The sequence below is a fragment of the Gracilinanus agilis genome, chromosome 1, assembly GCF_016433145.1.
Source record: "Gracilinanus agilis isolate LMUSP501 chromosome 1, AgileGrace, whole genome shotgun sequence".
In the NCBI taxonomy this organism is placed as follows: domain Eukaryota; kingdom Metazoa; phylum Chordata; class Mammalia; order Didelphimorphia; family Didelphidae; genus Gracilinanus; species Gracilinanus agilis.
In genome coordinates, this window is record NC_058130.1 from 797,563,414 (window position 1) to 797,590,263 (window position 26,850).

At 39.0% G+C, this 26,850-nt stretch overlaps 1 protein-coding gene across 1 annotated transcript; it reads right to left on the bottom strand.

Annotated features, from left to right (window-relative positions):
- Positions 1-557: 557 nt before the first annotated feature.
- On the bottom strand, positions 558-26,850 carry LOC123230567 (zinc finger protein 583-like). The gene is made up of 5 exons (XM_044656702.1): positions 26,723-26,850; positions 22,186-22,281; positions 20,708-21,351; positions 17,521-17,638; positions 558-700 (listed from the first exon to the last, which is right to left on the bottom strand). Exons 1-5 carry the CDS (start codon positions 26,754-26,756, stop codon positions 558-560), a joined length of 1,035 nt encoding a protein of 344 aa, XP_044512637.1. The 5' UTR covers positions 26,757-26,850.

Sequence of the window (26,850 nt, forward strand, 5' to 3'; positions counted from 1 at the left end):
AAGCATTTCAGAAGTTATTCTGAAGGTGGGACCTGAAGGGATACCATCCATTGACCTGAAGGATCCTGCCTGGGCACTGTTATAAAGGAGGGAGTTGTTACATCATCTAGCTAGGTGGCAAGCCTCAGTTGATCTTGCACTAGCCACATATTGGAACTACCACTGCTGTCACCCAATTAACAGTGGTAGTATTCAGTCTACCCTCTCTCTATCTACCCCATTTATTTTATAACACTTGCTTCTGCTGATAAGTGACTGCCACAACTTGTGACCCATCCATGCCCATTGCTCTGGCCGCTCCCCGTCACTGCTGAGAGTCTTTCCCTCCCCATGTGTCCCCCTGCTTTATCTTAAATGAGGGTGTGGTGTTGGAGAAAGGGGTAGAGTAGGCCCCGCTGCAGTGAGGTTTGCTCAGATGGGCCTAAGCCGCAGCCTCACCAACAGCTACATGGGTCACAAGTGGCTCTTCCATTTTCAGCTGTTTGTTAGGGCAGCCCTCTATGGAGCTTCCCAAGCCACAACACACTAACCCCACCTGGACTGGCTGTTTTAAAGCCTTACAGCACCCCTGGCTTCTTGCCTTGTGGGGTACCACCCCCACCTCCCTCTTCCCCCCACAGGGAACTACAGGATTCCAACTGGTTGCTGAGGCAGTTCTTAGACCAGTGCACATAGTCTGGATGCTGGTCCTGCACTCCCCCTGTGCACAGCACAGGCAACCCATCAAGTGCAAGAGACCCTGGGCCCCTTCCACACTGTCTATCCCCACCCCAGCCTAGCTTCCAAGCCAACCCTAAACTAACCCAGGGGGGCTTCCATGCTCCTGGCTGTGAGGGTAGGGACTGAGGTGTTAGCCCAGATGGGGGTCTCCCGTGCTGCCTGCTAGATCCTGACTCCACCTAGCACAGCAGCCAGTATATAGACATAGGGGGCAGCTGGGTGGCTCAGTGAATAGAGAGCCAGGCCTAGAGATGGGAGGTCCTAGGTTCAAATCTGGCCTAAGACACTTCCTAGCTGTGTGACCCTGGGCAAGTCACTGGCAACTAGGAGGCTCCCTACCAAGCACCCCTCAGAGCTGGTGCCCCAGCCCCCCAATCCTGGAGGCTCACTGCAACTGCTGGCTTTTTATCCCTGGGGAGTGGGAGGGAGAGAGCTCTTAGCTAAATCTCAAGGCTTCTCCCACCTTCCATTCAAATGAGTCTAAAGACCAGCCAATATGAGAAATAAACAGATAAAAACCAGTAAAGTGTCCAAGGTTTCTCCATTACATAAGATACTATGTCATTGGAACAACCAAAGGTTTCCTAAGGAGGCTTGGATGACAAAGAAGGAAGCTGAAAAACTTTGCAAAGCTTGGATGAATGGGTCCTTTAGTTGACCAACAAAGTGTGGTTCCTTTGACTCCGAGGTCTAAAAAGATTTAGAAATGGCCATTAGTGACAAAGATTCCAAAGGCTAGAAGGGCTGACTCCTGTGAGCAATCAATCAGCAACACCTGGTCCCTCAGTGTCCTCCTTCAGAGGAGGCCTTCCTTTCTTGGGATCTGGACCATTCTGGCTTAATTCCTGCAGCCACTCCTCCTAATCCTTGATTAGATCTAGCAAGAAACACACCCTGTCACCCCCCCACACCTGGACTGGGAGGCAGATTTTTGTCCTTGGTCCCTCCCCCTATCAAACCTCACTACTCCCACACACACACCTGTACAGCTTCTACCTCTTGCTACACAGTCTCCAGTCAATTTCCCTACCCCTACAGCCTTCCATCTCCCAACCATCCTTCTCCTCCTTTCCCTGACCAACCCCACCCATCCTACCATATATCCTCCTCTCTGCCCCACCATCAATCCCATCCCACTCCTTTTGCCCTGCCTCCCCACCTCCTGACCAGCCCCTCCCTCCCTGCTCACTCACTCCTCCCCCTCCCCCCACCCACTCCACTGGAACCCAAACAACAAGCCAAGCAGCAGTAATCACAGACACTTCAAGCGAAGGTCTATTCCCTCGGACGGATGTTTTCTCTCCATGAGACACTGAGAGATTTAAAGAGAAAACCCCTTCCTTTGAAGATAATCCCCTTATAATCACAAATAAGTTTGAAAGCATTTACCACTTTTATAATCCCACAGCCCTGCTAACAGAACCCCTGCTGGAAAGTGTATCACTGACAGAGAGACCATTCATGAAGTACTTTCTGCTCTCCAGCTACCTGAAGCCCTAGCTGTAGTTCATTTCTCTGCTCCAAATTTCTTTCTCTCTTTTATAATGAACAGGAAGTAGAAAAATAGAAACAAAAGTTTAAAGCAAAAGAGATCAATGGGGTATGGGTGTCATCCGGAGGAAAAGCCCCACTGCTTGAAGTTTTTATCACCAAATATGCCTATCCATTCACAAGAGCAGTCACTTTGGCACTCAGGGCATTTGAAGACTGTTATAAAGGTAAGGATAGCCACTGGTATAACTACCATAGCCTCTAAAGTGTGTGCAACCTGTCCCACTCAACATACTTTTCATGACAAAGCTTTTGGTGGGCATCCTCTGGTTTACACACCTTTTGAGCATTTACAAATTGACTTGATTACTATGCCTAAGTGTCTAGCCACAGCAGCCTTTGTTGCTAAGGTGCTCTTAAGGGAGATTGTCCCTCCCTTTGACTCATCAGCACAAATTGATTTGGATAGGGGAACCCATTTTGTTGATTCTGTTTTGTCTCAGATTTATTCTCATTTGGGAATCACTCCAATTCCATGCACCCTATCACCAAGTTGAAAGAATGAGTAGAGACCTTAAAAATATGATTGGAAAATTATGCACTGGGACTCACTTGAAATGGCCTCAGGTTCTCCCCTTAGCTTTGTTTTATCTTCATATCAGGCCCAGGGGAGACCTACACAACTCACCACTTGAGATGCTTTTTGGACATCTCCCCATACAGGCTAAGCATTTTTCTCCTGTATGCACATCATTACTAGTGGGGAACACTTCTATTACTTCTTATATAGAGGATTTACAAGTAAATTGCATGAACTTCATGAATCTGAAGCTGTGGTATAAGGAGGACTGCTAGACTTCTCCCTCCATGACCTACACCCAGGAGACAAGGTATACATGAAAAACTTCAGCACACTGAAGTGACTCAGCTTGCCTGGGAAGGTCCGTTTCAAATACTGTTAACCACTCCAACAGCTATCAAAATTGGAGAAAAAGATTCTTAGATTCATTACTCACATGTAAAACAGATGCCTTCTATAGATGCTGAGTGACTATATCCTATCACATATATTGTGTTTGCTGATCATCTTAAGATTTAATTTTGTTTTTAAGTTTATGTATTAATATAACCTAAAGTATTCCATCACACTATGTCACTTTCAGTTTCTGTGTTTTGGCTATTAGCTAAATATTCTGTTACATTGTCTTTATTTGTACCTCCCTCCTATGACTGGACTGGAGATAATACCATTATAATAGTCCATAGACAAGTTAGACAAACTTTTCCATGGTAAAGCCATAGGTACATTACCATAGCTTGCAACACAAGGTCATCACATGATGCCTACATAGCCTTTTGCTCTTTTTGTCTTTGTTAATTGTCACATAGATGATGATGGATGGACTCCATCAAAATGGTTACAACCTACATCAATGACCTTTGAAATATTTAATGAACTAAAAATCTTAATTGATTTTAATGGGTCTTCAGAAGTGATTTTCAGAAATCTAGGAGCTCGATTACCTCTGACTGATCATTCGCCTACCTTTGACTTGTGTGACAAGAGGTAAGGGTCCATCGAGTAGTAGTAAGTACATGGGTGACAAAGTGAAGTGCAACAGCACTATTGTATTCTCCACCTCCACATTTATAAAAATGTAATGGATGGGACATCAGAAGTGACTTTCACTATTGTATTCTCCACCACCACATTGCAATGGATGGGACATATAAAGAACATGCCTTTTATCGCTTTTACAATCTCATTCTGGAGGAGAGAGGATTTCCCATGGGACTTGGTGAACCCTAGACAGTTTTATATTTGTAACTCTTCAGCTTACTCTACCCTTCCACCAGGATGGTACATTCTAGACCCAAAAGTTCAGCAGCAGTACAGAGGTTTTTCTGGGCTCTCCTGCCAAATTTTGGAACAATGGCAGTAATAGACTCTGTTAGAAATATCTCAGCTGAGGTTGAAAGATTGGCTAGATCTGGAGAACTTGTGACAAATATCCATGAGCTTTAAAGGCTTTTAAATGACACACAGCAAGTGGCTTTAGAAACTCATGTGAATCCTAATGATAGTTGGTTGTTTGCAGTTGTCATCAAATAGGTTCTTATGATTTGGAGGATTTTGGTATTTCTTAGAATCTGCATTAAGTGTTGTACTATTGTTTAAAAAAAACTGTTACCTGGTGAAAAAATCATGTACACTCACACTGTGGATCATGGTCAAGTTAAAAGAGAAATAGTTCTCATTTTTGAGTGAGAAACCTTTGTGTTGTGCCTCTGCTTGGCTAACACATTGTCACATGGAATGTGAACTATGAATTTATTATTTATTATTGTTGTTGTTTTTTCTTATATTTGCAATAGAATATTTGATTTTTTCTTTTTTCTTCTTATTTTTTGTACATGAAGTACATGGAATCAGTATTAATGTTTTTAATTTTGAAAGATAAGTTTACAGTAAATATTAGCCCTAATATCAATGCATACTCAAAAGCTTTAGACTATGAAAACCTGTCATTAATTATTCAATATCATAGGACTTCTACTAATAATTGTGTCTGATTTCAGAAGAAAGGATCACAAAAGAGCCACTGCATAGTGCCAAGAAACACAAGGTCAAGGAGATCAACAATCCCTGTGGGATTGATGAGAATCTGTGCCAAGACAGAGGGCTTGTTTTCTGGTTTGAGGAAACAGCTATTTGACAATTTCAGATGCAGGACTCTCTTGTGCCAGATTTCCTACAAGTACTTTAGTTTGGCTTTTATTTATGCTCCCCTATCCCTGAGATTGAAGGTGAAAACAGAGCAGGGAATCATACTTCCCTTTTACCTCATTTCTTCTCATTTATAGTAGGTCATTTTTCTGTAGTCCTGGCTGCCGTTGGGTAAGTGCTATATTGCTGCAATTGTCCTACAAACCTGTAGGACATAAATCAGCAGGGCTTTGCTGGTGATTCAAGGACCAGTTACAGGTTTATTCTTTTTTACCTATAATTTTATAAACATAATATTTTTATAATTTATTTTTTAACCAGAATTTTTATTTTTGCTTTTTTTATTTAGGTTTTAGAGGGGGGTTGGTTTTCTTTTGACAATTGATTCATATACCTCATAACTCAACCATATTTCCCAGGGTGATTCTTGGTGATGGTCAACACCCTCCTCAGGGAGGAATGTATAATTATCCTAAAATCCAAGTTTTGAAATCTTTTGAAGAAATGTTAGGAAAAGAAACTCACTAACACCCCAAATCAAGAAAGCAGATCTTATGGAGAAGGTGCCATAAGGATGCAGAGCCAGAGTGAACTTTGGAATATAATGAACTGAACTGAAGGAGGTTAAATATATTTATTCTGAATGTAAATGTTTATGCCAAAGGGGAATGACTCCTTAAATGGTGTTTTGTCAATGTGTCTATCAATCATTTTTTTTTTGGTTTTTTCCCTCTCATCCACAAATTGTTGTAATTTCCCTTTGTAAAGTGCAATATGTTGTGCACCTCTAGTTAGAAGAATCTCTAGAGGTATAAGCTGGTTATGTGAAATGATTCATTGGAGAGAGTAGGCATGTAAATCTGAGAGATTTCAAAATGTTCACCTTCCAATAGAATCACAAGGGGGATTGTGTAAAGGGAATTTCATCCCCTCCTCCTCCTGGATTGTCAACCCAGTTCATCCCATTTTGTGTACTGGCTCTGCGTCCATAAACACACAGGGATACATGTGAGGGATGGAGGATAAGAGGGGTGGTACAAGACTCGTGCAAGTCTCTACTTCCCTGAACATGGGGTGAGAGGAAGATGGAGAATCATGGGAGGATCAACATGTGGTCAGACTTAGAGTAGAAAAATAGACTTTAAACCTGTATATATCTGCTTTCCCTATTTCAAGTGATTATTAATAAACTCTATGAAAAATAAGAACCTGGAGTTATTCATTTAAATCTAACATACATATGAAGAAACTGAGGCAAACAGGGTTAAGTGACTTGCCCAGGGTTACACAGAATCTGGGGCCATATTTGAACTCTGGTCTTCCCAACTCCAGACTCGGTGACCAATCCACTGCACCACTGTAAGATTTAAATTTAGTGGAATTACAAAAATCCAGTGAAGAAAAGAATTTGTTTTAAAGGAGAGTTGACCAAGTGGGAAAAGAGGGTAAAAATATCCAATGTAGAAAAGAGTTCCAGGAAAAGTAAAATGGCCCAAATGAAAAAGGCAGATCAAAAAGTCATGGAAGAAAATCATTCTTTTAACAGTAGAATTGGGCATATAGAAAGAAGCTAAGGACTTCATGTGACATCCAGGAACCATAAAACAAAATCAATAGAATTTAAAAATGGAGGAAAATATGTATCATCTGATTGAAAATAACAACTAACCAGGAAAATAGATCCAGTAAAGATAATCTAAGATTTTTTTAGACTATATATTTTTTAAAAACCTGGGTGTCATATTACAAAAAATTATCAAGGAAAACTGTCTTGATATTCTTGAATCATAGGTCAAAAGAGAAATGAAAAGAATCTACAAATAACCTCCTGTAATAAATCCCCGAGTGACAACTTCCAGGAATATTATATCCAAATTGAAGAAATCCGTTGGTAAGGAGAAATAACTTAACTAAGCCACTAAAAAACAATTCAAATATCATAGAGTCCCAGGGTTGATTACACAGGATCTGGGAGCTTCTATGTTAAAGGATCATAATGACTTGTAATATGAGATTCTGGAAGGCACTAGTTTTATAACCATGAATTAGCAAACCATCAAGACTGATTATAAACTTTCAGGGAGAAAAATGGTTATTTAATAAAAGGGGATGTCCAAGCATTCCTGATGAAAAGAGCAGACCAAAACAGAAAAGGTGATGTCCTAATCAAAAATTCAAGAGAAGCATAAAAAGGTAAATAAGAAAGAGAATATTTATAGGACTCAAGAAGGTCCTATTGTTTATATGCTTAGTGAAAAGATGATATTTGTGGAAGATTTTGACCAAAGATCCTTAGGGATGTTTTCAGGTATTGGATAAACTGAACCTAAGTCGCCTTCTGTACTTACTGAATCTAAGAACAGCAATGGAAATGCTTTCAGAGATTCTTCTGATAGATGTAAATAGATATCACCAGTTTCAATACAGTGGATTGTCACCCTCAGTTTACATAATAAATCTCTACCCAGGAGATTCATTGGGCATTCTGGCATACAAAGGAATGCATGCTCCACAGATAATGGACATGAAGTAATCATTTTAGGTTGTAATTTTGCTAGTCTTTGAGGTTTTCCAGTAGTACCTATTATTTTCATTGTACCAACAGCACTACAATTCTCAGGAAAACTTTGCAAAACTGATTTACTGGCTCCAGTATCAACCAGAAGGTCATAGATCTGGTTTCCAATAATCACAGACACATGTGATTCTGTGTTATTTGGTATTTGGAATGCCTCCAACACTGGAACTAACACAATAATATCAGCACAAAGCTCAGTCATTTTCTGTCCATCCAAACATACATCTGCTTGAATTGCATGATATTTCCAGGATTCTGTATCTTTAACACCTTCATCAGATTTTTCACTACTCCCAATGGTCCTTTTCACCTCTACCATATGTAAGTGTTAAAATTAATGGTTTGGCTAAATATATGAAAAATATAAATCTTTTGTTTATAAAAGAGGTGAAAGTAGAAAAATGCAAAAAGACAGAAAAGACATTAACCTATCTAACTATTGTTCCAGTGCTTGGCTCAGCCAGAACTTGTTAACCTTCAATCAGAATTAAACTATCTCCAGAAGACAGGAAGGAAGAACCAGCTATCCACTCATCCAAGTTCCCTCCAAGAGGCAGGTCAAGACAATGACTGGAGCTGAAGGTGACTCCTGAGGCCAACTTTCTTCTTTGAGCCAACCTTCTTTCTTGTACTGACTCTCTTCTTGGAGTTCCCTCTCCACTAGACTCAACTTTACCAGACTGCTTTCATGGCTTTTATGGTAGTTTCCTGTCCCTGTCCCTTTTCACATGGGTCAATCACAGCTTCCAAATTGTCTAGCCCTGCCCAAAGGGCAGTGTTTGTGGGAACTAGTTTGCACTTTCTGGAGGGATGAATACTCATCAAAAGGGTTCACACTTTCTGAGGGTGTGAACAAATTTCTTACTGCTTAAGTTAGAAAAAAGGGTAGAACTCTCCAAGTATCTTGTTGGTTTCTCACCTAGCACTAAATAGGGTGTGAATTCACTAAGTGGTTTGTTAGCCCTTCTACCTAGTTCAAGCTTGTGTTGATTCAAAGTTATTGCCAACCAAAGTGTTAACTAGACAAAGAGAACAAAGAATTCCCTTTTACACATAGTATCATTGTTCTATTTTACCATGACATTTCCTTATCCATTTTACATCCTTCATTATTTTCTATTCTTTCACAATCATTAGAATTTTCAACTATTTTCACATCACAATTTTCTTTTTCCTCACATTAACACTAATTAAATTTTCATTTGTTTCAATCACATTATTCACAAATTCATTAACCTCATCCTCATTACATTCAACTCCACCAATTTCTAATCCATTTTCCTTTGATTCTTCAAATACTTGAGAACTCTGGTTACACCTTCATAATGAACATGCCCCTTTGTTCTGATTGTGAACTTTTTTATTTTTATGATCTCTAACCATCACAGAAAATTTTGTTGTGATTATAAACTCATCAGCTCCCAATCCAGACAATTTGCCTTAAAAAACTTTTTTATAGCTTAACAAGCATTATTCACAGCCACTTGATGTGGGCAATGGTCTCTTCTGCCATCACATCTAACCCTAGCAGCAATTCAGCTGCTTCTGTGAGTCAGTCTAGAACACTAGCTGGAGTTCGCTTAACCTTCTCGAACATAGACCAAACATCAAGATGACAGGAATGCCTCTCCATTACCTCTATGATTGATTTTCTGACCTGTTTTAATGCTTTATAATTTTGTACCAAGTTAAGATCTAATTCCTCATAGTTCTCTGGCCAAGGAGGTAATGGAGGACTATTCCTGGTCTCTTCAATGAACTGATTCCTCTCTCTTAGTAATTCCTCCATCAAGAGGAAAAAGAATGCATAATCATGATCATAGATTCTGACCACTCTTTTGAATTCCCTGATGACTTTATTTGGTTCATTAAAGAACCTAAGAGTCCCAAGTTTAATTGCATCAAGTTCAGCCACTGAGAATTGTTTGTGGGATTTAAGATGTAATATCCCATCAGGAGAAATGAATGGTCCATCTCGCAGAGGAAACAAATTTTCTGGATTCTCATCTAATTCCTCAGCTTCTCTTTCCAATCTAGTTTGAACCTTTACTTTTCCTTCATTAACATTATTAACCGTTGTTCCATTCTTTATTCCACATCCAGTAAGTTACCATTCATCATTCCCTCTTTAAAACAGTGTTCCAATCAAGTCAATTTTAAGTTGCAGCATAATCATAATTTGTTTTAATTCATAATCCCTACACATTCATTTGATAGCAGCTTTAAGTTTACACAGAGTTCCTAGAAACAACCATCTATATTTATACACAATCATGAAACTTATACACTCGAGGCAAATATGAACAAATTCTAAGCACAGTTAACCCCATAATTGGTCTCAAAAAATCATAACTTAACAGCACATAATATATGTCAGGAAACATTATATATAACCAATAGGGAATATACATGAAAACATCATAAAAAATCAACCTTATTGTATTCAACATATCCCCCGCCATGATAGAATAGTGTTGGAATAAGATGTAATGTAAAATAGGCTGTGAAAAATTAGCAGTCACTTTAACTGAAAAAAAAAAGAAAAAACATTTTTCCCTTAGCACATGTACAATGTAAAGGGACATGTAAATGTCCCTTTAAATGGCAGTCCCTTTAAATGCTCTTTAAATAACCCGTGTCAATCAGCCTTAGAGTTGTCTCTTCAGGACCTTGGACACCTCCTTGCTTAGTAGCTAGCTAGATGGAATCTTTTGCCTGCTTGCTCTTGACTGACAGGTCTAGCAGAATTCTCACAGCTGCTTAACTGCCAACCTTCCTGGTAACCCTCAGCTCTCAATAAAAGAAGTTTTAGCATAGCCCAAACCTCTCTAGGTTTGATCTGCCTGGCTTGCCAAATGAAATAAAATTTAGGTGAATTGGGTGCTTGGTGGTATAGGCTTCTGATAAATTGTTAGGGCCAGTTATCAGAAGTACACAGACTTGGGAAGGCTAACAAGAGAGACTGACAGCATACCCACAATGATGTAAACCAGGGTTTACTAAAGTAAGGACAGGAAGGGAAGGGGATTGGGACAATCTAACTACTTGATATAACTAGGCCTCCCACAAAAACTCAGTAGTTGTCTTCACCAGGTTGTAACTGCTCTAAAATTTCCTCCCCCTTTGATTATAACTAGAATAGGGAAAAAAACTGGATGGTAAGCAGGTTCAAAGGGTCAAAAGGGAGAGGTTCTCACTGATAGTTGGCTTCAGGAGTTTGGTAAGAGTCCCAGCAGAGTATCAGGAAACACAAACAGGAACTAGATTGACAGTCACAAGGAAGGGGAATAATCATCTTACCACTCAGTCCACCTGAGGAATCCAGACACACACTCAACCACTTCCAAGGAGATAAACTGCTCACAGGAGAATCCACACACTGACTTCCTCAAGAGAGAAAGATCAAATGCTCCCTGGAGAAACTCACTCTCCAGTGTTCTGGAATCTTCCCTGTCTCTGCTTTGCAACATTTCCTGCTTTTTCATGATTTCCCTATAATAGTATAGAGTGTAAGATGTTGATCAAAACTTAATTTTTTCCATACTGTTTTCCAATTTTCCCAGCAGTTTTTGTCAAATAGTGAGTTCTTGTTCCAAAAGCTGAGATCTTTGGGTTTATTGAACACTAGATTGCTGAGCTCATTTACCCCTATTCTATTCCATTGATCCACCCTTCTATTAGCCAGGACCAGATTGTTTTGATGATCACTGAAAAGCTCATATTTTTATCGCTATGTGACTATTGATAAGGAAGTTGAGAAAAGGGAAGAACAGAGACTCTTAGAGACTTTGAATCTGAGAAATTCTAGGTCAGTAGTGCTGGGGGTGTTTGATATGTTAAATCCAAAGATGCTTGTAATGCACATTAGGAAGGCTAAGTAAGGTTAGCACCTTCAGGAGAGGCTGAATTTTGATTGTATATTCAGTCAGAGTTTGCCAAGGAATAGACTTTTTAGGAATTTAGAATAGTCCCCCAAAGCTTTTCTCTCTGAAGGTCAAGACTTGTTAACTCATGAGTATTTCTGATATTGCCACAACAAGAAAAATGCCTTTGCAATAGTATCTTGTTTTTACCAAATCCTAGCTTTTGCCATGAGCTCCAGTGTGGCAACATCATTTCTCTTATGGTTATTCAGTCCTTGTAATCCCTTCAGTTGAGACTCATTTGACCATAATTAGTTTCTCTTGACTGGTCAAATAATAGACTATTTTAAAATTAAGGAATATTGACTCTCAGGAATTTCAGTGACTACACTTAACTTCCCTAGAACTCAATTTTTCACATTAAAAAAAAGTGTTAGATCAGATGACCTCTGAGGTCACCTCAAACTCCAACTCTAATCATATAAAAGGCATATAACAGGCATGATAAAAATCTGTGCATTGTCCTACCACACTAAGAATTTCCTTCTGAAATTAAACTCCCCTCAATGTATTAAGGCCTACCATTCAGAGATGACATCAAAGTAAACACTGAAATTCAAAGTTTGGTTTAGTTTAGAGGACATAGAAACTGAATTCTTCTCCCAGCTCTAACAGCAACCAATTATGAACACCCTGTTGAACACCTCTGATACTTCCTATTAGTCTCTGCAAAGATGTAAGACTCTAGTCCAGAGACCCATAATCTTTTTGTGTCATGCAACCCTTTTGCCAGTCTAGAGAAGTTTATTGTAAAGCCTATTTATTGCTTCTCTGAATTATTTTTCAAATTCATGAAACTAAATACATCATATTACAAAAGAAACCAATTACACTGAAATCCAGTCATCAAAAGATGTTTACATTGATTAACCTAAAGTTAAGAATTACTGATTTAAATCTATTTGGTCTTCACAATCAGGATGATTCACAAAGATAATTTCAGCTTTTCTGAGTCCAAATGTCCTAACAGAGTTCAAAGTGATTACTATAGTCCACCTGGGCAAACTTTTAAAGCTCAAGCAAGGTCATCATCCAGGAAGAGAGAACTAATAGGATTCTTATAATGACACTGAATAATGATCCCATATGCAGCTGTAGTTAGGGACAACCTGGCCCATTCAGAAGAAGCTCTCCAAGGTTCTCTCATGACTGGGGTAGGCAGACTGGAATGGGAATCCCAGGGGATTTTCATGAGCAATAGAATGAGGACCCTGTTCTCAACTATAAACAAGAGTTTTTATACAGCCACTTGAAGGAGAGATAGTCAGAATCAACTCACCATGCAAAAGGAATCTATTTAAGAAAGCAGTATAAAGTGAGCAATGATGACTACAAAAAACCATAGAAGTACTGAGCCCAGAGCAAACCCTTCTCACTGTAATGATAAAGTAAGTCTTTCCCAATCTCCCTTACTGCTAATGTCTTCCCTCTGTGGTTATCTCAAATATATCCTTCCTAATTCTTGCTTGTACCTAGTTTTTTTTTGCATATTGTCTTCTCCATCTAACATTGGGCTCAGAGTATTTTTGCCTTTCTTTGAATGGCCAGCACTTAGCATTATGTAAAGGGAACCCCTTCCTCTCAGGGTCATGAACTTTCTTCTCATCCAACTCATCCCACCCAACCCATTAGTGTGGCTGGAATGCTCCAACAGAGGTTGCAGGTTAAGAACCCTAGGAACATGACCTGGAACTAAAGGTTATGGGTCCAGATCAGAGACTTTGGCTCCTGAGATGTGACAGACCAAATGGCTTATTGTAACCTGGGATGCCCAGATCTGGGCAGACAGGATAGCCTATCTTAAATTTGAGAGCTGTCAGATGTTCCTTTTTCAATTTAAGTGGTTCAGGGACCAAATTTTTTGTGAGTGATACAAGGGGCTTAGTAATTTCCCCATAGCAAGGGATCCACTGCCAACAAAATCACGTTACTCCAAGAATTGCCCTCAATTTCTTTTTAGTAGTAGGAGCTCTTAATTTTTTGATACTCTCAATATACTTGGTAGAAATTAAATGGGACCCAGCAGTTAAAGTAAAAACTAAAGATTGTACTTTGGGGACATACCATTGAACTTTATCTTTGGAGACCTTGTGGCCTCTTTTATGTAGCTCCAAAAGGAGGTGCTTGCTATCCTCTTGGCATGCTTCAGCATAAGGTGATGACACGAATAAATCGTCCATACACTGTATTAAAAGGCTGTGTTTAAATTTAATGGAATCAGTATTGGCAGATAATTGTGTAAACAATGTAGAGCTGTCTACGAAACCCTGGGGTAAATGAATCCAGGTCCACTGAGAGCCCTTCTAGGTGAAAGCAAAAATATGCATGGAATTTTCATGTATGGGTATAGAGAAAAAAAAGTGGAGCACAAGTCTACTACTGGTAGAGTATGTAGCTGTGCTACGAATAGAAGAAATATTAGTGTTTATGTTGGAAATTATGGAGTATCTTTTTATAACTGATTGTTTACAGCCCTCAGATCTTGGACAAATCGAGAGATGCTTGCCGGTGGGTCCCAATTTTGGTTTTTTAACAGGAAGGATGGGTGTATTGTATTCAGATACAGGGGATTATGATGCCTTGGTCAATTAATGAATTTATTACAGGAGTAATGCCCTCAATTGCTTCCTTCAAAAGAGGGTATTGAGGAATGGAAGGTGGGCTAAATTTTGTTTGAATTTGGACAGGGACAGCTGATTTAAGTAGGCCAACATCAGAAGATGATGTGGCCCAGAGAGATTCAGGTATATCAGTTGGGATCTCAAAAATAGGAGATTCCTTCATGTCTTGGTTATAAGGATGATATTAGAAAATAAGTATTGTTTTATTAGTTTAGGGATAAGAAGTAGAGAAGCTTGCAGTTCATCTTTGAGCTTTACTTCACTTACCACTGAAGATACTTTGATACCATCTATCAAAAGTATCTGGACTCTAAAAGACTGCCTGCTCTTTGATCCAGCCATACCATTGCTGAGTTTGTACCCAAAAGAGATCATAGATAAAAAGACTTATACAAAAATATTTATAGCTGCACTTTTTGTGGTGGCAAAAAACTGGAAAATGAGGGTATGCCCTTCAATTAGGGAATGGCTGAATAAATTGTGGTATATGCTGATGATGGAATATTATTGTGCTGAAAGGAATAATAAACTGGAGGAATTCCATGTGAACTGGAATGACCTCCAGGAATTGATGCAGAGTGAAAGAAGCAGAGCCAGAAGAACATTGTACACAGAAACTGATACACTGTGGTAAAATCGAATGTAATGGACTTCTGTACTAGCAGCAATGCAATGACCCAGGACAATTCTGAGGGATTTTATGGAAAAGACGCTACCCACATTCAGAGGAAGAAGTGCAGGAGTGGAAACACAAAAGAAAAACAATTTCTTGAACACATGAGTTGATGCGGACATGATTGGGGATGTAGACTTGAAACGACCACACCAATGCAACTATCAATAATATGGAAATAGGTCTTGATCAATGACACATGTTAAAACCAGTGGAAATACATGTCAGCTATGGGTGGGAGGGGGAAAGTAAGAATATGAATCATGTAACCATGGAAAAATTTTTTTAAAAATAAAAATTTAAAAAAAGTATCTGGACACAATTTTGAAACTTTATTTTCTAGTTCTGTCCTTATTTTGTGCTCGCCCCATTATTATTTTTACATGGTTGTCTGAGAGAAGTAAAGGGAGTAAAGTTAAGGATTCTTCAGGTAGTTTCAATGACATGGAGCTATCTGGAGAGCAAGTTATTGTGGCTCTAAGCTTGCATAAAAGATCTCTCCCTAGCAAATTTATAGGGGAGCCAGGCATCAAGAGGAAAGAGTGCTCCACACTCAAGCAACCTACAGATACCATGCTAGGGGAAAGCTTTGGAATCTTTAGGGGTGTCCCCGATAATCCTATTATATTTACTGAGCCATTGGGATTGCAATTTGAATCAGGTGTTTCTCAATATAGACCTTGAGACTCCTGAATCCAGAAGACAATCATAATAAGCATTGCCAACTTTTAAACTCACATGAGGTTCATTACTGGAAGGCAGTGGATAGGGACAATGGGTAGTAAGACATTAGGGTCTGGAAAATCAAAGGTTATATCCTTTGATTCCTGTCCCCAAATCCCCCACCCCATATACCTTCATAATTTTTGGGTAGCTCATTGGGCTCCCCCCTGAGGGACATTAGCACCCTGAGTAGTTCAGGGACCAGTTCCACCTAAGATATACTGTTGAGGGATCATTTGGTTTTGGTTGTATGTTATTTGACTCAAATTTCTAGAATTGTCATCATTCTTAAAGTTATAATTCCTAGATTCATTCCTGTAGTTATTTCTACATTTATTAGTCCATTGAATACATTGAATATTATTTCTAATTGCTTGAAAGAAATTCCTAGAGTTCATCATTATATGGCCCTTCTTTCCACAAAAGTGGCAGGTAAGGGATCCACAGGTTCTTGGAGAGAGCCAAGTGCCATTGGTTGAGTATCATGATCTTTTTCTTGTTTATCAATTCTGTTAGTTAAATATTTTAATTCTTTCTGGATCTTTTCTAGTAAACCATTAGTTTCTGAATGTTTTTCTTAATTGTCTTTAGAAACATATGCAATAATTTGCCTCAACTCATCAATATCCACTTCAGGCCACTTTAGGCAATGTGTTTTAAAATAATCTTGGACTATTCTGCAACGATTGCTTACAAAGTGTCATTTTTATATGTCTAATGTGTCTTTCTACAGAAATATCAAGGTCTAGGTATCAACCTTCCAGCTTAATGAGCCTATCCATAAATTGGGAGGGTGTCTCATAACCAGATTGTTTAAGGTATTCGAATTTAGCCCATGCATCTGGTCTTCCAAAGCATTCTCGCATTGCTTTTAGAATGGCTTCCCTAGCTCAACATAGTTCCGTGTAGTCATCATTATCATTATAGTCCCAATGAGGATTCACAGGCGGCCAGTGTACTGCATTGTGCCCTCAGGCTTTATTGATCTTATTCCTCTCATGTTCTGTTAAAAATGCATGGAGTAATTGTTCAACATCTTGTATAATGGATCAAAATGAAAGAATATATCAGCCATCTTTTTGGTTACGAGGGCAGATTCATCTTCATAACTAGGTACATCACATTAAAATTCTTTTATATCGTGGGGTATGAAAGGGTTGTGTTGTTTTACTTTTAACACCTCCCCATTTTGTAGTACTGTGGATACTTCCCTTAAGGGGAAAAGGCCTTCATTGGAATCTATCAGTGGTCGTGGTTTCATAGGAGGTGTCTGCGTGGATATTGAGGTAGTACAGGTAGGAACTTGTATGGTAGGAGGACAAGGTTTTCTTGGGGCTGGGGTTGTTTGTGGGGTGGGAGAAGGGACATCGGGAGAAGGAGCAGGTGAGAGGTTAGTCAGGAGTTATTCAATACAAGAGAGGTGGTTTTCAATCCAAGACATAGGAGAGGGGTCTTCTGTGTCTGCTTCAGTATCAATTTCTTTGGGTAGTTCAGGAATAGGCTTGGGATCGGATATATCTTGGATGGAATCGTCTATTACCATTGGACCATTTAAGGAGTGCTTAAAATTGTCCAACTGGTTTTGAATGTCAGCTTGCATTTTTTGTATGTTTTTGTGCCTTAATATTTAGGAATTGATAGAGAAAATTCCCTAGCAACAAAAAAGAGGAGGAGACATTCTGAGAACTTAAAAGTTGCCAATTGAATGAGAGCCAAAAAGGTTTCTTGTAAAGTAACAATCATGTTTGGTGTCGTATTTTATGAAGGTCTTATTTTATAGTATTTTATATTTTATATGATGTTATATGATTTTTATTGCTGCTCTCCAGTGGCAGAAAAGCAGACACTGCAGTTCAGCAGGAGGCAAAACTGAGTGCTCAATAATAGCCTCTACTGGTGAAGAGGCAATTGAGGGGTGAGATGGCAGAATCCAAGTGGCAGTACAGAGAATCTGGTTACAAAGGCAGGGTTGAGAAGTTTTTTATGGCAAGGATTTTTTTGGGCTGGAAGCTCAGGTGGGTGAAAAAGAAGGTAGTTAGGAGTTAGTTAAGTTTAAAGCTTACCAGAAGCAGCAGCAGCAGCAGCAGCAGCAAGAGTTAGCAGGAACAGTCTCTGTGAGGAAGAGACCCAGCTGCCTGGCTCTCCTGGTAGGCAGGTGTAGGCAATGAGTCTGGGAAAGCTCTGAAGGGTTTCCCGGAGGGAGAAGAGAGAGGGAAAAACATGGCAGAAGAAATTCAATCCCTTCATGTTTGCCAAAAAATATGTAGGAATAAAAATAAACACTCCAGATAGTTTTCAATTAAAAGGATTTAATAACAAAAAATGAGAGGGAAAGGGATTCCTTTAGTTAAGTGAGCAGAGCACAGAGCCAGAGACCCACACCTGCCACACTTTAATCAAAGCAAAGCTCAAGTTCCCAATAAAAAGCCCTGCAGCATGGGTCTCAGCCAAATTTATCTCCCAAGCCCCTGTACGTCAAATGAGGATGTACTTAAAAGGATGCTGGGAATTTGGTTCAGGTGTGGCAAATTTTCCACCTGCACACTACAGAGCCCTCCAGAGTGATGGAGACTGAGCAAAGACCATTAGATTTAGAGATTCCAAGATTACTGGTAAGGTTGGAGAAAGTAGTTCGAGGTGATCAGGGTCTGAAGCAACCTGTAGAGTTCAGAAGAGAGTTAGAGGAAGTGAATGGGAGTTACAGATTATATGTGTCCTTCTCAGAGACTTTGGCTACAAAAGGAAGGAGAGATAAAAGGATGACACCTAGTGAGAACACAGACGGTCACTGGAGCATTTCTTGAGGAAGAATAAAAAAAAAAGGAAATGTTTGGATACAGCAGAACCAAGTTATCTCCTGGGAAGGAGCCAGCAGACAGGGAGAGTCTGAAGATGAGGTACAGCCAAGTGATAAGAGATGGGGCTGGAGAAGACACGATGGAGGGAATGGGATCACCTGTGTACAGAGAGCTTAGCCTGGCCAAAGTGGAGAGCTACTTCTTCCTGTGAGACAGGGCTAAAGGAGTGGATGTTTGCAGAAGGCTCTGAGGGATGTGACACAAGGATGAGAGACATGAAGGAGCCTGTGGTCAATGGTTTCCATGGGTTTGAGGAGAGAGAAGTTCCTTTCCTGAGGTGTGAGGAGCATGTGCTATGCAATTCTAAGGGGAAGACAATGTTTGGAGTAGATATTGTGAAAGGTGGGAGAAGGGAAACATCTCCTGACTCCCTTTAGGGACAGCCCAGCTGAGATTGTGTCACCTATATATACTTTGATACCAAAAAAGAATGTTGTTCACCATTGAACATACAACTCTTCTCCTTCATCTTATCACATTTTATTTTTTGAAAACAATATCCAACATTTTAAGAAAATTATGAGTCTTGGATTTTCTCCCGTACTCCCAAGAGATGCTAAGCAATCTCATATAGATTTTGCTTGTGCAATCCTATAAAACATTTTCCAATATTGATCCTTCTGTGGAACTAAACTCAAAACAAAACAAAAATAAAAAACAAATTTTCTTTGGTCTAGATTCAGACTCCATTTCTTCCTCTGGAAACAGATGAAATTTTTTATTATGAGTCCTTTGGGATTGATCATTGTATTGTTGAGAATACCTCAATTCATAATTGTTCTGCATACAATATTTCTGTCACAATATGCGATGATTCTCCTGGTGTTGCTAGATTCACTCTGCATCAGTTCTCAAGTCTTTCCAGGTTTTTCTCAGTTCCTCCTTCTCCTCATTAATTATAAAACAATTATATTACATTACAATCATATGCCAATTTACTCAGTCATCTCCCAATTGACGAGTTTCTTCTTAACTTTCTGATTCTTTTGTTGTCTCAAAAAGAGAAGCTTTCAGTGCTGTTTTGTTTTTGGGTAAATATATACAGGTCCTTTCCCTTTTTGTTTTTTGAATGCCCTTTGGACATAGTTCAAAATTACTCTCTCAAGAAAGGTTAAAACAGTTCACAATTCTACTTAAGAGTTCATTAGTCTCTCAGTTTCCCCATATCTCCTTCAACTTTTGTCACTTTCCTTTTCTGTCATAATAACCAATTTAATAGATGTGGCATGGTCCCTCATGGTCCCTTATAATTTGAATTTCTTTAAATAATAGTGATCACCCTCCTCCTGAAGAAAACACATACAACTTGAGCACATTCATTAAGTTTTTCTACACTATAAATGCTCTGATATGAAGTAAGAAATGGCTGAAAGCCTTCCTACAGGGAATCAATCCAGAAATGGTCTGTTCAGAAGACACTTTCTCATACTGAACATGCTCTGGGCTCACCATTTCACTGTCTTTCATGACAGTAGTAAGATTCCTATCCAAAAGGAATTCTCGCTTGGGAATAAGAGATGATTGTTGCCTGAAGGCCTTACCACATTCATCATATCCCTAAAGAGTCTTCCTAGTATATATCCTTTTAAGTTAAATAATCTAAAAGTATTAACTGAGGTTTCTCTCCAGTGAAGATTTTCTGACATGAAGCAACTGTGGAGCTTTATGTGGAAGCCTATCCAAATTGATGACACTCATAAATTTTCTCTCCAATGTGGATGCTCTGATGTTTAGCAAAATGACTTCTCACTGTGAAAGTCTTTCCACAGAGTTTACATTCAAAAGGTTTCTCTCCAGTGTGGACTGTCTGATGTGCAGTCAGAGATCCCCTGTCTGTAAAAACCTTTCCACATTGTTTACATTCAAAAGGTTTCTCTCCAGTGTGAATTCTCTGATGTGCAGCAAGAGAGCCCTTCTGTGTGAAAGCCTTTCCACACTGTTTACATTCATAAGGTTTTTCTCCAGTGTGAACTGTCTGATGTACAGCAAGAGATCTCCTCTCTGTAAATGCCTTTCCACATTGTGTACATTCATAAGGTTTCTCTCCAGTGTGGATTCTCTGATGTGCAGCTAGATGAGCACTCTGTGTGAAAACCTTTCGACACTGTTTACATTCATAAGGTTTCTCTCCAGTGTGGATTTTCTGATGTACCGCAAGAGAGCACCTCTGTGTGAAAGCCTTTCCACACTGTTTACATTCATAAGGTTTCTCTCCAGTGTGAACTGTCTGATGTGCAGCAAGAGAGACTTTCCATGTAAAAGCCTTTTCACACTGTTTACATTCATAAGGTTTTTCTCCAGTGTGGATTCTCTGATGTGCAGCAAGAGAGCCCCTCACTGTAAAAGCCTTTCCACACTGTTTACATTCATAAGGTTTCTCTCCAGTGTGGACTGTCTGGTGTGCAGTAAGATAGTCCTTCCGTTTAAAAGCCTTTCCACATTGTGTACATTCATAAGGTTTCTCTCCTGTGTGGACTGTCTGGTGTGCAGTAAGAGAGCCCCTTTCTGTAAAAACCCTTCCACACTGTTTACATTCATAAGGTTTCTCTCCAAAGTGAATTATTTGATGTGCAGCAAGCTCAGAGTTCTGACTGAAAGGTCTCCCACCTTTATCACTCACAGAAACAAGCTTGACACACTTACTTTTTGGATGTCTAATGGTGTCTAAACTGTAGCCAAAGGCTATTCCCCCTAAGTTACCTTGATACAGGGACATTTCAGAAGGTTTCTCATAAGACTGAACAAGTCCCACTTCTTCAGGAAAGCACTTCCTATATTTGCTATCCTTACAACAGTCATTTCCTGAGGATAATTTCATATACTGATTTAGGACTGAATATTGGCTGAATTTCTCTGCAGTTTCATCACATTCACAGTCATTCTTCGGATTTTTATTTACCTTGATATTAGAGTCACAAATTTCTCTCAAAAATTGAGAGTCACGGAGACCCTCATTCATATATCTTTGGGGGCCAGATCCTTCTTCAAAAAGGTTCAGCTTTGAAGACATCTTCACTTGAAAACTGATCTCAGCCTCTGAAGAAAAGAAATAATGATACAAACATAGAAAGAAGGAAGACACATACACATACACATAAATATTTCCTCTGATGGCAGAAAGTAAACTCATTTTTTTTCTATTTCTCCAGGCAAAAAGGAGTTGTCAAACAAGCAGTACTAGTCTTTGGATATACCATTTGGTCATATCTGCAAGATGGATGATTTTAGAAAGACTTTTCCCATACAATAACAATGAAACCTCACCAGGGACCTGTGACACAGGAAGGCCCAAGATACTCACCATACTTTGCATCTCATGTCATGAGTAAAGAATAGAGGAATGACCTGGCCAACTTCCTTGCTATAACTCAAACACTGTGTGTGAGCATGCTTTGTCTACAATATTGGATAGTCTTTCTCCATTTCCCTTTTTATCTTTCCTACAAAGTCACTTGTCCTACATTCTTATAATTTTGTGAATCTCAGGAAACCTTCCAGATATTCTGTTCTAATCATTTTGGATACACTATCACATGATCATTCTTGGTAAATTTTGTATGCTAAACAGAAAAACAACTGTACTCTTTTTATCTCTCATGCAGTAATTTTCAAAGTGTAATAGAAATTTTCTTTTCTCCACAGATGCAAAGAAATTATGCCATTTAGTGCTGATATACTAACTATTCATCTTATTTTGTGATTTACCATAAGTTATGTCTCATACCCTATACTGAGTCTATCATCTCTCAGGAAATGAATAGCATGATTCAGCATTGATCTGCCAGCCCCCAAGTCTAGCACTACCTTCACTACAACAGAAAAAAATCTTTTGGGATAACAGTCCTTATACACCTGCTTCACCTCACTCACCTGGGCAGGAGCTCCTTGGGTCTTTTTGCTCTAGCAGCCATGGTGCTTTCCCTTGCTGAAAACAGGAGATAAAATTTTCTCTAGGAACTGGAAGACCTGGGCATAAGAAAGAAGGAAGGGATCAGGAGAGAAAAATAAAAAATATGGTCTTCAAGGAAAGGGGGCAGGCAAGTAAGGACCACAGAATGGCTTCTGTTGTATTCATGGTTGGGACATTTATAGGAGGACAGAGATCATGAAAACCATTTGCAATCAGAAAATTCCATCTTTACCTCTTGTAATAGAAGGCTAAGCACATTCCACAGCCTCCATTATCTAGAAATTAAAGGCAGTTGGTAGCAAAGGCATAGGTGATCAGAACTTGGAGTCAGAAAACCAAATTTTAATCCATCCTCTGGGAGGTATTAAGTAGATGTCTTTTGGAAACTATTTAACCTCTGTTTGCCTTAGTTGTCTCAACTATGAATTGAAGACAATAAAAGTATCGATCTCAAAGGGATGTTTTGAAATTAATGATAATTATGAACTCCTTTATCCAGTAGAGAGGATATAGAACAGGTATTCTGAAATACTTATTCTTTTCCTTTCCATTCCTATCATCTGACCTGGGATTTGAGGAAAGAATGAAGGAGGAATGACAATAAACTTGCTAGACTAGGCAGAATTAGGGACTGTGAGGTACAGTTTTATACTTCCTTTTTTATTTTATTCCCTTATTGTTATGGATATAACAATCCCCTTACCTTTCCTCTCTATATGTCCACCTGTGTGTGTCAAATGTGTTTCTTGTAAATAACATATCATAGGATTCAGGTTTTTAATCCACTCTGCTATCTGCTTCCATGTTATGGGTGAGTTCATCTCATTTACAATCAGTTATGATTACCATCTCTGTATTCCTTAATCTTGGTTTCCTCTTTTAATCCCACACTTTCTCCTTTCACTGTCCCTCCACATTTTTTAATCATTCCACCCATTTCCCCTCCTTTATATTCTCAACACACCTCCCTTTCTTATTCTCTTCCTACTTCTGTATAGGGCCTTTTAATCACTCCCCCTATTCCACTTACCTTATATTATTCCCTTCTCTCCACCACCTTTCTTATTCTCCCTCCATTACTCTATAGAGTAAGATAAGATTCTATACAACAATGAGTCTGGCTGTTATTCCTGACAAGTAAAGTTTTACTGATTGCCTGTCACCACCCTCATCGTCCCCTCCACTGTAATAGTTTTTCTTCCCATGCCTCTTTGATAATTTACCTCATGTTACTTTTCTCTTCTTTTTTCTCTCAGTGCTACCCTCTTTTTTGCCCCTTGATTTTTTTTGTGTATATCTTTCTAAACACTTTAGTACCATATCCTCTGCCTAAGTATAATTTTTCTAATTACTATGTTAAGGAAAGCAATTTTAAGAGTTACAAATATCATCTTTCCACTAGGTAAAGAAACAATTTGACCCTATAGGGTCCTGTAAATTTTCCCTTTCTTTTTTCTTTTTATGCTTCTCTTGAATTTTGTACTGGGACATCAACTTTTCTATTTTAGTCTAACATTTTCATCAGGAATGCTTGGACATTCCTTATTTTATTACATAACCATGTTTCCCCCTGAATGAATATAGTCGGTTTCAATGGGTCTGTGATTCATGGTTGTAAACCTAGTTTCCTTGCCTTCCCAGAACACCATATTATAAGCATTCTGATCCTTTAATGTAAAAACTGCCAGATCCTGTGCAATCAACACTGGGGTTACAAGATATTTGAATTTTTTCTTTCTGGCTTAATGCAGTACTTTCTCCTTAGTATGGGAGTTCTTAAATTGGGCTTTTATATTTTTGGGAGTTATCATTTGGGGATTTATTGCAGAAGGTGATCTGTAGATTCTTTCAATTTCTCTTTTAACTTATGGTTCAAGAATATCAAGGCAGTTTCTTTGATAATTTCATATAATATGACATCAAGGCTTTTTTTTTTTTAGGCAGTCTAATAAATCTGAGATTTGTTTTTTCCTGGATCTATTTTCCATGTCATTGTTTTTTTTTTTTGTCAGATACTTCATATTTTCTTCTATGTTAAAATTCTTTTGATTTTGTTTTATGGTTTCTGGATGTCCCATGAAGTCATTAGCTTCTATATGCCCCAATTCTGATTTTAAAAGAATGATTTTCTTTCATGACCTTTTGATCCTCCTTTTCCATTTGGTTGATTTTACTTTTCCTGGAACTCTTTTCTTCATTGAATGTTTGTGCTTCTTTTGCCACTTGACCAATCTGGCTTTTTCAGCTCTCATTTTCTTTTTGCATTACTTTCATTTCTTTTCCCCATTTTTTTTCCACTTCTCTCATTTGATTTTTGAATTCCTTTTTGAACTCTTCCCAGTATCTTAGACCAGTGATGGGCAAACTACAGCCCATGGGCCAGATGCGGCCCCCTGAAATGTTCTATCTGGCCATGGAACATTATTCCTAATCTGATGAATGCAATGAGTAGGATACAATACAATGAAACTTTGAAAGAGTTGCCTTAGAAACAGACTGACATAAGCATTTCCTTTCCTTTGGCCCCCTCTTTAAAAAGTTTGCCCATCACTGCCTTAGACCAATTCCCATTATTATTTAAAGTTTTGCATGTGGAAGCTTTTGTACCTCATTTCCCGCTGAATCTGTGCCTTGCTCTTCTTTGTCTCCTTAGACATTTTCTATGGTTAGATATTTCTTTTGCTATTTCCTCATTTTCCCACATTTTCTTTTCCACTTTTGACTTCTATCTCTGTTCTCAGGGTAGAGGGGACATTCTCTTACTTCAGTTCTTCCTTATTGCTCCCCTATGTGGTAAAACTTTTCTTAAAAATGATCATTTTTAGATAAATAAAATTCTCCAAGCCAGGTTATTATTTAGGTTTTAATGGAAGAGGGCCAAGTCCTCCAACAAAGCCAGACCCCTGTTCTAAGAAGAGAAGACCCAGAGCACTGGAACTGTCTTATATACCCTTAGAATGAGATTATGAATTTTCCATACAAGTACACAAGATTATCACAAGATTGATTATGTCTTCAAAGGTAAGACTTACCCAATGAGAACCCTCATTGGTTAGTTCATCTAAGAAACAACCTATATTTGTCCATAGAGTTAGGTCATGTAGGAAATACCCCTTATTTGGTGAGATAGGTCTTCTGACCATCCTTTGACCTTTATCTAAGAGTCACTTGATGGAAAGGGGGAAGCAGTGATGCCTGCGCTAAGAGTGGGCGGTGATAAGTGGAACCAGGTTCTGAACTAAAGGTCAGTCATCCTGACATATAATGGATCAAAAGTTAGGGTGCCTTACCGGCCTCAGCCACTTCCCAGCTGTGTGACCCTGGGCAAGTCACTTGACCCCCATTGCCCACCCTTACCAATCTTCCACCTATGAGACAATACACCGAAGTACAAGGGTTTAAAAAAAAAAAAAAGTTAGGGTGCCTTATAAAGCAACACTGAAGGGGTAGGGCTGGTACTAAGGCCTTGCAAAAGCAATTATTTCCTTCATCTAAAACCTTAATACTTATACCAGAGTATTCGCAAAAGCCTGCTAAATTCATGACTTATGCTATCTATCTTAGAATCACAATTATGATTATCTTAAAACTATCACTAACATTAAAATCTAACCTTGTATAAGAGGGTAGGGGGATTCTTTTCTCACACTTCAACTATAGTTCTCGTTTTCTGCAACTTTTACTTCTACCAAGGTGATACAATGGCCTGAGGCTGGGTGCTCTGAAAATTGCTGATTTAGTCTCCTCTAGGGACTTATGGCTTGTAGGGCTCAGAGAATTAGGAGCTACTTTGCCCTGGGGCTAGGAGCTTCATCACAGGCTTGAACTGTCCAAGTCACTTTGGTGCCTCACTACAGCATTGTGCCAGCCCTTTGTATTCCAAGGGGTGGGTCCACGTGAGATGTGCTAATAATGAAGGCTTAAGAAGGGTCCCTGGATCTCAAAGTTGGCTTGTGCCCAGGTTTGGAACCTGGAGCAGTAGGTGGGGGTGGATAGTCTGCACTCCTCTGTGCACAATTTTGCTTCCAGTCCCACATTGTCCCCCAAAATAGACCCCTTCTGCCTAATTTTCAAGTTGTTTTCCTTCAGGGGAGCCACCTCACTTTTATTCATGTTTGTTGTGTTACTCTTAATTATTTAAAAGCACACGTTAAGGTTGCGTTGACATTCTCAGGGCAGGTCCAGCTAGATGACTTCTGAGATTAGCTTCAGGCATGTAAATCTGTAACACTAGTTTAGTTTTTCAACTGAAGCTATCTAAAACAGAGGAGAAAGAATTTTAGTAACAAGAAAGTAAAGTCCCAGCTTCCCATCACATAATTCAATGACTTTTTTTTTTTTTTAATGAAAAGCAAGAAGGAAGAGAACCTTGAGCAGAGGTCAACACTTTTGCTTTTTTAATCATTTGACAAAGGCTCAAAATCCTATATATTTGGGTTGGAATGAAGACATTTCCTTAATGGCAGATTCAGAATTAACAGAGGAAATGGTCCTTACCAACAGAGAGTAGATTCTGCATATTCTCTAGCATGACCTCCAGATACAACTCTTTCTGAGAATGATCTAACAGGTACCACTCTTCCAGGGTGAAGTCCACAGCCACATCCTTGAAGGTGATTAACCCC

Excerpts from the sequence above, each read along its gene's own strand:
- LOC123230567 (XM_044656702.1), bottom strand. The coding sequence starts at position 26,756 with ATGCTAGAGAATATGCAGAATCTACTCTCTGTTG. Across the intron at positions 17,639-20,707 it reads ATCTTACTGCACACCAGACA|AGCTTTCCCAGACTCATTGC; the intron begins GTCCACACTGGA and ends GAAACCCTTCAG. Across the intron at positions 701-17,520 it reads TGCTGCTGCTGCTGCTTCTG|GGGGAGTGCAGGACCAGCAT; the intron begins GTAAGCTTTAAA and ends TGCTGTGCACAG.